This window comes from Rhodnius prolixus, unplaced genomic scaffold (assembly GCF_049639745.1).
Source record: "Rhodnius prolixus isolate KJV_2025 unplaced genomic scaffold, Rpr scaffold_4, whole genome shotgun sequence".
NCBI lineage: Eukaryota > Metazoa > Arthropoda > Insecta > Hemiptera > Reduviidae > Rhodnius > Rhodnius prolixus.
In genome coordinates, this window is record NW_027411614.1 from 28,552,703 (window position 1) to 28,566,714 (window position 14,012).

The 14,012-nt window shown below is 33.4% G+C and overlaps 1 protein-coding gene across 1 annotated transcript; it reads right to left on the reverse strand.

Annotated features, from left to right (window-relative positions):
• Positions 1-6,046: 6,046 nt before the first annotated feature.
• LOC141456158 (uncharacterized) lies at positions 6,047-13,299 on the reverse strand. Its single transcript, XM_074131867.1, has 2 exons — positions 10,095-13,299; positions 6,047-7,627 (listed from the first exon to the last, which is right to left on the reverse strand). The coding sequence occupies exons 1-2, from the start codon at positions 10,408-10,410 to the stop codon at positions 7,389-7,391; spliced, it is 555 nt and encodes a 184-aa protein (XP_073987968.1). The 5' UTR covers positions 10,411-13,299; the 3' UTR covers positions 6,047-7,388.
• Between the last annotated feature and the right edge of the window lie 713 nt (positions 13,300-14,012).

Sequence of the window (14,012 nt, forward strand, 5' to 3'; positions counted from 1 at the left end):
ATAATCAGTAAAAACACGTTTTCATTTCAATTCATTCAATTTTTAATGTTTCGAACATTTTCGATGAACAAATGGTGAGATGTTGCGGTCATAAAACCTGTCAAACCCACAGACCGCAGTAGTATACGTTCCTAATAAGACTTTGTTTCAAATGCACTTTAGTAATGAAGTTTTGATGTAAAGCATTATTTCATAAGTTCCACTTATTTAGTGCCATTTTATCACAATCTACAGCATTACGAGGTATGGCTATTAAATAACGAGACTATTGCTGTAAAACATTTTATTTTAAATTTATACATATTTAGTTATTATCACCTTCAATATCCACCACTCCCCTATCCCTAAAACGCTCCATGCGAATTTACCATTGTTCGAAACAGTGCTGGAAATCTTTTTCTGTCAGCTCCTGCAAGATGCGTGCCGCTTTTTCTTTCACAGCTTCAACGGACTGAAATCATGTTCCTAGTTCTTCATGCATAGTTCTTCTGTAGCAGCATCAGTCTCGTTATTTAATAGCCACACCTCGTATATTAATAAAACCAAAAACATTTTAACGTCGAGAAATAAGTTTTAAAAATTTGACAGGTTAAATAGGTTAAAAGAGGTAAAAGAAATTAAATTGCGAATACTGAATTTCCACAGATCACGGATCGACTAAAATACTATCCGTCAAAAGGAGTATGAGCAGGATAACAGTCGAACTAAAATGGAGAATGCTGATCTCCTTAATGTTGCCAAATTTAATTATATTCGGGCGAAAGTTTACAGGGTTAATATTAATAATAGTTTTCGACTATTATAGAATTATAGAATTATTATAGAATTATAATTGAATAGAATTATACAATATCAAAATAAACTACTTGATTTATATTGTAAGACTGCCGCCTATTCATTCGTTAAGTTATTATTTATTTGTTTATTTACTTCGCAAGATGTGAAAATAAATATATAAAATACTTAAATGTTATTGATTATCATAAAATAACAATTTGGGAATACAAATGATCTAAAGAGTTTGTTTACTCTATCATCCCTGCGGCCCTTGGTAAGATTTATTAAAATTATTTAAGGAGAAATGGCTCTCTACTTAAAATAGGTTGCCGACCCCTGGCTATTACTAATCCTCTCCCATAGGACAGCTTAGAGACTAAAAGGCAAATCTACACAAAATTTCGAATCGAATGACATCTCATTCAATAAAATCGGTCCTCGCGTTTAGGCCGTTGTTTACAAAAAAAGAAAAGTTAACAATTTCTGAAAACTCACTTTTCCTATTTTGGCAACCATTTTGCAAAAAATCACAGATACAAACCAGGATACGTCCTTTATTTTAAAGAAATTTGGGAATCTAAAATTTTATTGAGATATAATTAGAAGATATAATTGTGTAAGATGGATGTTTTTGAACGTTACGCTTTTTCGGGCAGTTTTTGATGATCAACCCTTATGCAATTGTTCTACCGGACAGTTTTGATTAGTAGGTGATCAGGAACTGTTATATTAGTACTTACTTTATGAATATATTGAACTTACAATTTATGTCAATACTAAATATAAAATGATTGTATTTGGAGCCCTAAAAGGAAAAAAAATCCCAAATTGATTTATGCTACCATCAATTTCTGTTACCATTCAACTTCTTGACCATTAGGAGTCCACCGGATGACTATTGTGGCTGTTGATGTGTCCGGCAGTACAATATCCAGCCTGTTGTGTTCTACTGTTACAGTTTTGTGCAAACTAAAGAGAGATCATGGGAAGAAGAAGAAAATGTGTGGACAAGAATGTTAGTTCAGCTCCCACTGAGAATCTGTGTTGCAGTTACGTTGCACCCCTACTAGCGGACAGTTTTTACTTCCACTGTAACTGTACCGAAGAAGGCTGATGACAATAGGGTGAACAATAAATCCTCGAGAACTGCTTACTGTACACTCTACTTCTGTTTACACTAAAGCACAGCGGGAAATGAGAGCTAATGTTGTCACTCTCGTTTGATATGTTTGTGCCAATTTCGCTAGTAACCTAATGTTTATTACCTATAAGATTTGTCAGATTTCAGAAATATTGATGAAAATTCTATCATTTATTTATCTAAAAGCAACTATTACTAAATGATGGGGATTTAACACATTTCATCAATAAAAAATAATTAATATAATTTTTTCATTTTCGTACTATAAAGAGCATCATTGAAAAATGGCATATTTCGTCCAAAAAATAGAATTTTAGACTGTATTAGAAATATGTCGGAAGTTCAATAAAAGAAAGATACGCTCTTTTAAACAACTGAATGTAATTTTTTTTTAAGTCTGATGTAGCGTTAAAGAGGATCTAAAAGTAGTTTGACTGAATTATTCTTAAATTTTACTGAATGCAAAAATCCCCTTTTCTACTAGAGCAGCGTTTCCCAAACCTTTTTGGCTCGCGTACCACTTGGTAGTACATCATGCTAAATTGTACCACTTCGTAAAAATGATTGTATTTCGTGAAATTTGTTATTCCGAATGTGTTATTTTACTATTATTATCTTTATTTGTATAGAGATGCAATGTATCTGATACAAAGGAGTTCAAGTTCAGGTACACTTTAAAAACTTTGTAAAGTGTAAGATCTCATTTTTTTTTTAAATAATTTAAAATTGCGTACATACTTCTCTCCTCAAAATTATTAATAAATTTACAAAGTTCTTCTTTAAAATTATTATATTTGTGCCCAAATCTTCTAAATTAATTTCTTGTAAGCATTCAACTACCTGTAAATACCAATTAAATTTAATGTTACTTGGATAGAGCTTACTCATTACAATCCAGTCTCTTTAAGCAGATTTTTACATAGTTATCATTTAAGTTCTGTCACATGATAATTCTATTAAATTTTCTTTATCTTTTATTGATAATGATGTAGCTTTTCCCAACTTTTTTTTATAGAAGGGGCTTGAATTCCAATTATCATTTATGATTTCGGGTTTTGGAAAATACTCCATGAAAGACAATTTTAATCCTGTTAAATGTATTACATTTTCTCTTATATCTTGAGATAGACCAACCTTATTACATTACATATTAACAACTTTACTGTATAATATTTAAAATTAAAAAAAAAAATTATGTCCTCCATTACTGATTATTTTTCGCGTGCCACCAACCAGCAACTCGCGTACCACAGGTTGGGAAACGATGTACTAGAGATTGATAATCGTAAAATTTACTGAAAAGATGATATAATTTGATGCTAGTAAAAATACAAGATTTGCCGCTAGGTTGAATGAATTGGAATAGATTTGTATTTCATACGTAGTTATTGTTTATTTTAGGCCTCCTAATTACATTCCCAGTAGGGAATTAAGTTCGCATCCTGTTCGATCCAAAAAGAAAATTGATTCTATTTGGTTCTGGTTTAAACCAGGTTTTTTAAAAAAGAGGTTTTTAGAAATTGTCTATGCGCGCGTATATAGAAATATACGTGCATGTGCAAATACCGAATAATAACCAATTTGAATGTTGAATTAAAAGAAATATACACGTACATTTTTGTTAATAAGAAACTAACCTATTTATTTTATTTTCATATAAATTTATTGTATTGTACAACGGAAGGTAGTAAAATTATTTGTCATTTAGGAAATGATAATGATCTAAGTACGTGCTGAAGTGTGAGAGACTTGAATGGACAATGTCCGTTATGAGATAGATGATGAGCATTAGAAGTGAACTCGCCGGGCGGTCCTATTGCACACAATGCAACAGGGACAACAGTGCACGTTGCACCGCAGGAGGTCTCATTCAGCTGAGTTTACCGGAATCTTTCCTTTACAGAAACCTTGCAACTTGTTTTATTCACCCATAATGCAACATTAGCTAATGTACTACTAACTTCTGCATATATATGGCCCTCCTTTTGAAGTTGTCATTGAATATTTTGACATTAAGGTGATGAATTTTGAGGCTTCAACGGCATAAGGATGCCTAAAGAGGGTGAAATGATTCAGTTGGAAAGTTTGATAGGGATTTCGCACTTTGGAATTCAAACACAACCAGTAGGGAATTAAGTTCGCATCCTGTTCGATCCAAAAAGAAAATTGATTCTATTTGGTTCTGGTTTAAACCAGGTTTTTTAAAAAAGAGGTTTTTAGAAATTGTCTATGCGCGCGTATATAGAAAAAAAAATCTCAAAAGCAATAACCCCTGGAAGCTGAAATTTTATATTTCGATTAGACACGACTCAACTATCAAGTCCGTCAACCAAAATTATCATTTTTCAAAATGGATTTTTAATTTTTACAGAAATGGCATCAACGAAATACTTTGAAATTTTTTACATGTTTTATTTGGAACATTTGTCCTAGAAAATTTAGTTAAGGCTGCTTCTAGGAGAGAGAATGGAGATAGAATTCCCTTTAAAGTAAAGTAATGCTAATTTTTTCAGGCAGGCTTTACGTCCAACTACCAATTAGGTGTCGTGGATGGAGGCGACTAGCATGCATACTTTACTGTAAATTTCTTTTATTAACCATTAAATAAAATCCAAGGCCTAAGTCCGGGGATCGAACCCAATACCACAATACATATTACCTTTACAGGTCTCGCCTCTAACCGCTCGGCTACCGTGGCGCCTTCCCTTTAAAGTACCATTTCAGTATATTGTACGCTCCTGTGATTTACATATTTTTTTATTCTAAATTTATTTCGTTATTTACAATCTCTATACTATAATATACAATAAGTAAATAGGGTGGATGCGTGAGAAGCAGGAGGAAAGAAACTGCCCAGCGATAGCACTCTCTACAGGAGTGATTTACATATTAAGGCGCCACGGTAGCCGAGCGGGTTAAGAGGCGATACCTGCAAAGCCAATATGCATTGTGGTACTGGGTTCGATTCCCGGTCTTGTCCTTGGATTTTATTTGATGGTTAAATGAGAAATAGTAAAGTATGTTTGCTAGTCGCCTCCGTCCACGACACCTAATTGGTAGTTGGACGTTAAGCTCCGCCTGAAAAAATAGGCGATTACTTTAATTTACTCTTTACTTTTAAGGAGGATTAAATGTGGCTGAAATTCGGAGTTTAAAGATTATTCCATGTTTACGGAAAATTATTTGAAAAACCAATTGATTGTTGCTGATTTATTTTCTCGAAAATATCGACTACGATTCTGTCAGAACATTGTTTACGCATGTTTGGGTAAAACCACAGGTCAAGCGTTGGATAGATTAAGTGCAAGAGATTTTCATGAGCTGCAGCCTAGAAGAACCGCTGTTAGGATGGAATAATCCTTTACTTATTTAATTTAGGTTATTTTTTATTGGCTCTCCGTATGCTCTGAAATCAATCTCCCAAGTAGATCTTAGCTTTTTTTCTTGGACCAATCGTTCCCCTAAGATTGTGCCCAATCAATGCCTTAATTTCAATAATCTTCAGAAATCGAAGCGAAATTTCGACAAGTGGAAATAATATGAAATCGATCTTTAAACCACCTTAATCTGATTATATATTTTCTCACAATATTTAAATGAAAATATTTGGAAGTTTGTATGAAAAGTTAATAAAAAAGTATCATGTAGAAGTACTTACTTGAAAAAGTAACTAAATTTTTTCTTAAAAGTTATTACAATTCTATCAAGATCTACTTCAGCTAGTTAGTTGAAGCAAGAAAAATATTCTAGCAATTTAATTCACTTATAATATCCCTGAAATAAGAGTTCTAATTTAACAAAAGTGATGAAGTTTAAAGCTTCGACTTGTGGTTAAGTAAGAGGGGTTTATTTGTGAACTTGCTCCCCAGCCCCTTAAACAATATCTGACTCACTTCGGCCATGTTTGTGTTTAACCCTCCAAACAGATCATAAACAAAAGGGGGAATAAACGCACCCCCATCAATGTTAACTCTCCGCCATTTGTAAAGTAAATCAAAATGTATGCCATAATATAAATATATGTACAACATATCTTTACAACTTTTATTATTATTATTATTTATAAAGATACAAAAAAAAAATATATATATATAAAAAATATAAAATTATACAATTTATTACTTTATGATATTTTTATTATTGTTTACAGATAGCTATCACACAGGACTTAGTCTTCCACATTTGCCTTTGTACTTCTTTAAAAAAAAGGCACCTATTTCTAATTTTATGCACTTATTTACAAATTTATTATTAGATTAATTTCCAAAGGAATTTGGTTTTATCACAGTCCTAATTTTTTTTATTATTATTATTTCTCAATGTAATTCGTCGTTCAGGATGAGTTATTACATAAAAATATAGTTCCAGTCTTTTATTTCCAAAAAAGAAAGGCCTTATATATTATATACATGCCCTAATGTTAGGTATTAATCAGCTATTATCCTTAACTTTCCATTCTTATTATAGTTTTAGTATTAATATTAATGTATTTATGATTGATAGATAAAAACTAATTTTATACAAGTAAAAATTTTATAATTCTTCCTTAAATTATATAATTTTTTTAAAGCATTAGGTCATTTCAAAAACTTTGGATTTTAGAATTAACTTATATAATAACAGGTGCCATGAGAAACTATAGTAGAGTTATCTTTCACAAGAAGTAAAATTTTTTTAATTTAAGTAAAGACAAAGATTTAGTAAACTTCTGTGCGCTGCAAATTATAGATGGAAGTGAGGTACATATATTACCGAAGAGCAAGAAAGGATTAGTTTTTGCCCAGATCTGCTGGAAATATTCTCTTTTTAGCAAACAAGACCTCTCTTAAGTCGATCTCAGTCTTAGAAAATTGGAGACATCTAGAAAAATTCCCTAGATACAACCTAAGTTGTAATCTACGGAGCACATTTACAGAAAAATAATACCTAGCAAGACAATTTTGACATCTACCTATAGAAAATTTTCATAAAACTTCTTCTGACAGAAGCTAAAGCATTTAATGTGTTAATCCGAGTCCTGCAGTAAAGAGATCGACGCGAAGAGATTTTGCATGATTAATGTTTAATGTATGAAGCGTTACTTATAGTGACAACAGATAGCTTTTTTAATTTGCAAACTTTTTACAAAATGTAATTATGGAAAGACAATTCTCTATTATCAAAGCAGGATAAAGCGCATCCTTAAACCAGTATTTTCTATTTTCCAAGGCACCTATTGCAATATCCAACAAAAGAAGACCAAAAACTTAAATTTAATTAAAACAATATATCTTTTGCTTATTTATTTACGACTTAATATATACAGGAGGACTTCAAACATTTGCAAAACTTGGTATTATTTAGTAACCTAATATAAAGATTTTTTGTTTATACGTAGCTAATATACACAGATAAATTGTGTAAATGTTTATTCGTTAAAATAAAAATTATGCGGAAAAATATAACATTAAAAAACAAAAATTAAATCATTTTAATAACCATACAAATATGGATATATTAGAACATGAGGAGGTAGTTCTGGATAATGTATTTGTGGTTGATGTGTTCTGGAATGTTTTTTGAGATGATCCTTACGTCCAAAGGATTTCCCACAAGAAGGACAAGGGTATGGTCTGATACCTGAATGTATTCGCTTGTGTCTTGTTAATTCTTCGTTTCTTGTGAAGGATTTACCGCAACCGTCTGCTTCACATCGATATGGGCGTTCACCTAGGACATAAATGTGGCCAATGGTTTAAGAAGGTATGTTATTTATTCATTGTTAAGATATATGGAAATTATAAACGCTTATAAAAAGTATTCAATTTTAAAGTAGATGGTCTTAAAATAAAAAAGTCAAAGGTTACAAATTACACTTTAAAAATTTACTTCTGATCTCTCTGAAATATTTGAGAAAATGTTAGGAAATATTAATATAAAGACAGCCTACTTTAAAATTGACTTTAAAAGAGCTTTCAATGAATTAAACAACTTGATCAACTAATACTGTTGTGAGCTCGTGAACACGTTTTCTTGCAAAACAAACGTAATTTCTCATACAAAGATAAAAGGAATCCTAGAAAATGATATACCGTTTGAAAGCCTATTGGGCAAGGAAACTTTTATAAAAAGTGCCAGCACCTAGGTCTGATAATAATCACTTAAGAGCCTAATGAGTTTTCTTAAAAATTTCGATTACTTTTATTTTCCCAGTTTCCGGAGGAAGATTAAGGCTGTTTGGAGAATAACTTATGCTTCGAAATGGTGTCAACCTTTAGAAAATTTATCTGTCTTTCTAATTTACCGTGTCATCAGAAACGAATTCGGACTAAAACTTTCTGAGTAATAACATTTTTATTGCAAAAAAGTAACGTTTTTAGACAAAAAAGTAAGTGACATCACTCAAGAACAGTGGGAAAATATAAAATCAGTTCAGTTATTGGTTCTCGCTTTTCATCGTTAAGTTACTCGTACTAACACTCTATCCCAAATTTTAATGTATCAACAACTTTATCATTGCCCTAAAGGCAGCGTGAAAATTTAACTTAAATTTTTATTGAAGTAGTTATACAGAGTGATCCACTTAAAACGCACCAATCGCTAATAACTTTTTAAGAAAGCGGAATTTCGAAAAAACCCTTGAAGTAAACTATATGTTTTTTTCGGTCTAGTTTTCAAATTATCCACCCCCGATGCTGTATCTTAATTTTTTGCGGAGTTACGGCCAAAAACCCGATTAAAGTTTTATAAGGACCACTGGTTTTGACAATCCCCAGTTCGAATCCCGCGTGACTACACTTTATAAAAATAAGTATTATGATTCTTTAAGTAATAAGAATGACTGCATACGCGAGTTTTTTTCGAAATTCCGCTTTCCTAAAAGGTTATTAGCGATTGGTGCGTTTTAAATGGATTTATATGTATAATAAATTTACGCAGTTAAAATATGTTAGTTCATTGTTTGGTTCCAATCCAACTAACCACACTTAACTGTAACTAACTTAGAGCTGTATCGTGGCGTTCAGAAAGAAGGGCGATGTTCTAGAGTGATTTGTACCAAAAGTCCCTGCCTCCCAGGGATTTTTGTGCTCCCAAGTCCCATTACCTCCCTTCAAACATCCGTGCAAAGTGCTCTTTTAACAGCATGTTTATGTTGAGAGAAGCTTTGAAGTAGCATAAACAAATTACAACAAGTAACCATCATTTACTCCAGGCGTTGAGTTTGCACACCGTCATTTTCATGGCCCAATATTATTCGCCTCCAGGAGCGATGTGAAATGCTCCGCAGCATTGCTGGAGTGATAGAAGCAAAGCATTCGGAACAGCATCTTTGAGGTCTTCAGTTGTCTGATAACGATTCTGGGCGACTTTTTGTTTGATGTATCCCCATAATGCGTTATCACAGTATGTCAGATCAGGACTTCGTGATGGCCATTTCAGAGGTGCCGGTAACGCTGGCGATCTTCTTCCTATCCATTTGTCTCTGAACACTTCGTTTAGGTATTACCTCAAACGTATTGCAAAATGATCTAGCGCCCCATCTTGTTGAAACCAGATTCTATCACGAAGCCTCAAACGTTCCAATTCCGATATAAAACGCTTTTTGGGTGAACGTTGCACTGATGCTGCAACTTCCGTACACGTGTCTGCTCTTGTTGATGGTCTTCCAGAACGCGGTCTGTCCTTAATGGAACCAGTTTCAATTAGCTTCTTTTCCCAACGTAAATTTGTTTGTTTCGGTGGTGCTACCCTATTAAATCTAAAGTTAAATTCATTTTGAATCTCTTTCAAAGTTTTCCCAGGGTGAGGTCGTTCATGAGCCCAGGTACTTATGACAATTCTTACCTTCAGGGTATAATTTTATTCGTCAGACATTCTTTTCAAGACCCAATATCACCTGGATCACAAAACATCATTTAGCACACAGTTAAATGGGGGGTAATGGGACTTTTGGTACATAACTACTTTCGTCATACATTGTATCTCAAAACGAACGAACAAACAAATTACATTCGATGACTTAGAACTTGACTTCCGGTCGATAAAGAAATAAAGAAAAAGCCCAGCGAAAATAAGCGAATAGTCACAAGTTTGAAAAGCCTACATTACGACAACCGAAAGATTTCGAACCCATCTATTCAAAAAAGTATTTTATATATGTTAATTTTTTAAAAATATAGTAATTGATAAAACTTACCAGTGTGAATTCTAACGTGTCCTTTAAGTTGGCCATTGTTGCTGAAAGCGACATCGCAGTGCGGACATCTGAACTTTTTAGGTCGTTGTTTAGTTTTATTAACCTGCGAGGTCACATAGAGACCAGCGGCTGCCAAACAATTCCAATATTGAGAATTGTCATACTGGCCTGTCCAATCGTGCGGAGGTACACGCCAATCTATCTTATTATCTTCTTCTTCCTGTAATGAATAGTATAACAACTTCTCTTCAGAAGAATGTAACAATTGATGAGGTGAAAAGTGTGGATTTATTTTGCAAGTGTTTAAAATGATCATTGATTTCAAAGTTGAGGAAACGTTCTTCCCAACTTTATTTTTACTGCCACAACTAACAGTAACCTAGAAGAAGGAAATCTTTTAAGTGATTTTTGAGCTGACTCTATCACAGATTGAATAAAAAGAAGAATCAATAATAAAGCAGAGAACAAAATCAAAAACATTGTAAAGCATCGGTAGTTAGATTATTAGTAGGTCAGTTATTTTTCTTTAAATCGCCAGGGCTCGTTATTAGAAAATAATTTGGCGGCCTACAAAGTAAACACGTCAACAAATCCAGTTAATTTAATATTTAATCAAAAACAAAAAAACCACTTGGTTTACTAAATCCAATTCTTGAGGCTGTTGACTAAATTAGAAGCAATTTATTTCCGTTTAATGGCGCCCGAAAATTCTCAGTTATGTACAGACAAAGACTTCTTGACTGGAGGAACTATGGTTTTTAATGATTAATCAAATGCAAATGTATACAAATTAATATGGTTATTTGATTTATGTATTTAGTCAGTGGGAATATATTTAAGGGTCCATGAGATGCTAGCAGTAAGCAAACAAATGTTAATTCTCTGAGAGCAAGATTGCAGCTCCAAAAAAATATAACGTAGTATCGTAAAGTAATCGCCTATTTTTTTCAGGCTGGTCTTAACGTCCACCCACCAATTAGTGTCATGGTCAGGGGGCGGAAGCTCATACTTTACTAGCAAACAATTTTTGTTAAACAAATAAAAAATAGTCATACGAGGGATTCGAACTGAGGATCTCCCACTTATAAAACTACTAGACCAACGACCGCCCCTGTAACGTAGTAAACAGGCACTTTTTTAGGGGCTGACTGCTGGATCATTGACCATTTTAAAAGAGATTCTTTAGGATATCAATCACAGCATCCGGCGATTTAATCTATTGCGACAGGAAACATCACTTCATGCGGCAGTAAAGTGAAGAAATAAAAAAATTGTAGAACGCTCCTGGTATTATAGATCTGAATGTACAGGGAAACAGATGAGTGAACTAAGAAGTGCATGTTAGACGACAAACTCGAGCTTATAAAATAGGAAATTTCTTTAAAGTCCATATAATTTCAGTAAATTCAAAAGAAAATAAGTAATAATACTAATCATAATTAATTAATTTAAAAATAATACTAAAATTATAAAAAAATAAGAATCATGAAGATATTACCTTATCGCGTACTACCACGGTGTGCTGATGAGAATCATCCCATGGACGGAATATCCTGGTGACTTCCTTCGTAGCCATGACTACACTATACCAACTACCAAGAGGGTAGACAATTTTGCACCCTTAGACTGTTTATACCCCCTCCTTGTTTGTGGTAGTGGGGAATGTTAAAAGATTCTAACATTAGAGGGGGTAATGTTTACTTAGATCCTTTTCTAACAAACCACAGTACTTTCATTAAAAACCAGCCAATGATAACCCAGTTTTTATACTTACGGTTGAAACCATTTTATTATTAACAGAAAAAAAAAATAAAAATCAATCCGATAAATTAATCGCTACCGCTTCAGAATTACGTTTAATAATTTCTATCTTGCACGAATCGAAAGATATTGATCATGTTTTTGCTGCAAATTTCATGTAGCCATCTCTTGCATGTTATGCATTGAAGCCAATCGCATTTTGGGCCCTTCCTATTATAAAAATATCCTTACTCAATACAAAAATCATCGTCCTCCTCTTCAATGTCACTCTCACCACTGGTCATTACCAAATTATCGGGAGCGGAGGATGATGAAGATGAACTGTCCTTCCTTTTCTTTTTCTGCTGTACTTTTCCCCCTTTTTTTTTGTCGGCAGAGCAGCCTTTCTTCTCAATGCCTCCCGTTTCTGCACCGTCGTAAGGACTTCAGCAGTTCGTTTCTTTCTTCGAGTTTGCTTGGGTTTCTGAAATCTGGGGATAGGACTAATTTCTTCAAAAGAAGTGATGGCACCGCTGCGGCTTGTTGAAGCTATTGCCAGAGGTGCGTTAACTTCTTGTGTGGCATTCAAATTTTCTTTCATATTGTCAGAAATGGTATAAGCATGTTCTGGATTTTTTTGCGGATCGTATGGATAAATTCCGAATGCAGAAAATCTCACGCTGCCATTTCCAACAGTGGCTGCTATTCCACGCGGCGCTCAGCAAAGACCCAAATTGAAGTCTGGTGATTCTGCGTCCCCGGTTAGAATGGATCCAGTTGTTAAGGGCCTGCTGCCAAAAGGTTTTGTCTTTGATTTCTATTCCCTATAACATGATATTTGTTAGTTTTCCTTTTTATTTAATAGTTTTTAATGCTGGGTCAATATGGCCCGAGGTGACGGCTTATGGCACATAAGGTGACGGCTCAAGGGTTAATAATATTAATGTATTATACAAAAACTATATTTCGTGTGTCAGTAATTGTTTTATATTGATTTTATATTATAAAATATATCATTATAATGTAATAATGAATGAGAATCAATATGAAATTGAAACACTTCAATAGGTGGCATCTTACCCCAAGCACTGGAGGAAGACGCCACATAGGTTTATTTTTGTACTAAGAGTTCAATCATGTTGTTTCAAGCTAACACGTACTCACCAAGATGTACACGACACAAATATCACGGAATTATTACGTTTAATCTAGTCAATCCGTCATCCAACCTTAAGTATCGACAACGAAATATTATAACATGGGTACTCACCAAGTTCAAAGAGTTGAATTTTTAGTTTAACGACGATTAAACTAGATATAAATAGAAATACTCACAAGCACGGTATTCACAGTTGTTTACTACACACTTTAACGTAGGAATTGCTGCCATCCAATTGTAGATATGCAAAATCTGACGATACTTGCATCTTCCCCCAACTGGCATCTTCCCCCCACTTACCTTATACATTTAAATTTCGAGGCTCTCTTAAAAATGAGGTGCACATCCCTTTAAAGCCACCTATGTTACATCTAACTAATCTGTGTAAACAATGAACCAATAACCGACCTTTTCTTCTATCGTGAAAACCGCTTTTGTGAAAGTCTGCGGTTCTATCCGTGTTTAATTATAAAAAAATACATTTTAAGAAAAGAAATATAAATAGTTGCAAATGCAGACCTTTAATGCATGAATATCCGTTAGCTGGAAGCTGAAGCTGAGGAAATCAACTATAAACACAAAAACCTAAAAATAACTAAAAACAACCACAGATGAAAATTAATTTGGCAAACATACTCGTAATTGGTCAAAAGTATGAAAATTTAAAATTTTACTTTTCAATAAACCATCGGCAATACGTTCCAGCGTGGCAAGCACCATTAACAATCTGCTTTTTCGGAGTATTCAACCGATCATGAGTTTATGTTTTTATCAAGTTAGAAACACCACGATAAGAACTACGAATCCATGCCGGAATTGCATTCTGTCATTAAATGAATAATATCTTATGAATAATAAGTCACCCATTGAACACATTTCATTCTCCTTTTCCAGTGATTGAAGTAAACCAGAGATAGTTCTACTCTGATTTTATGCAGCCAATATTACTCACTCTAAGTAAACTCATTCTGGCGCTCTGAGTAATTGTGGGAGAGAACTTTATCTTTAGATGCCTTTAT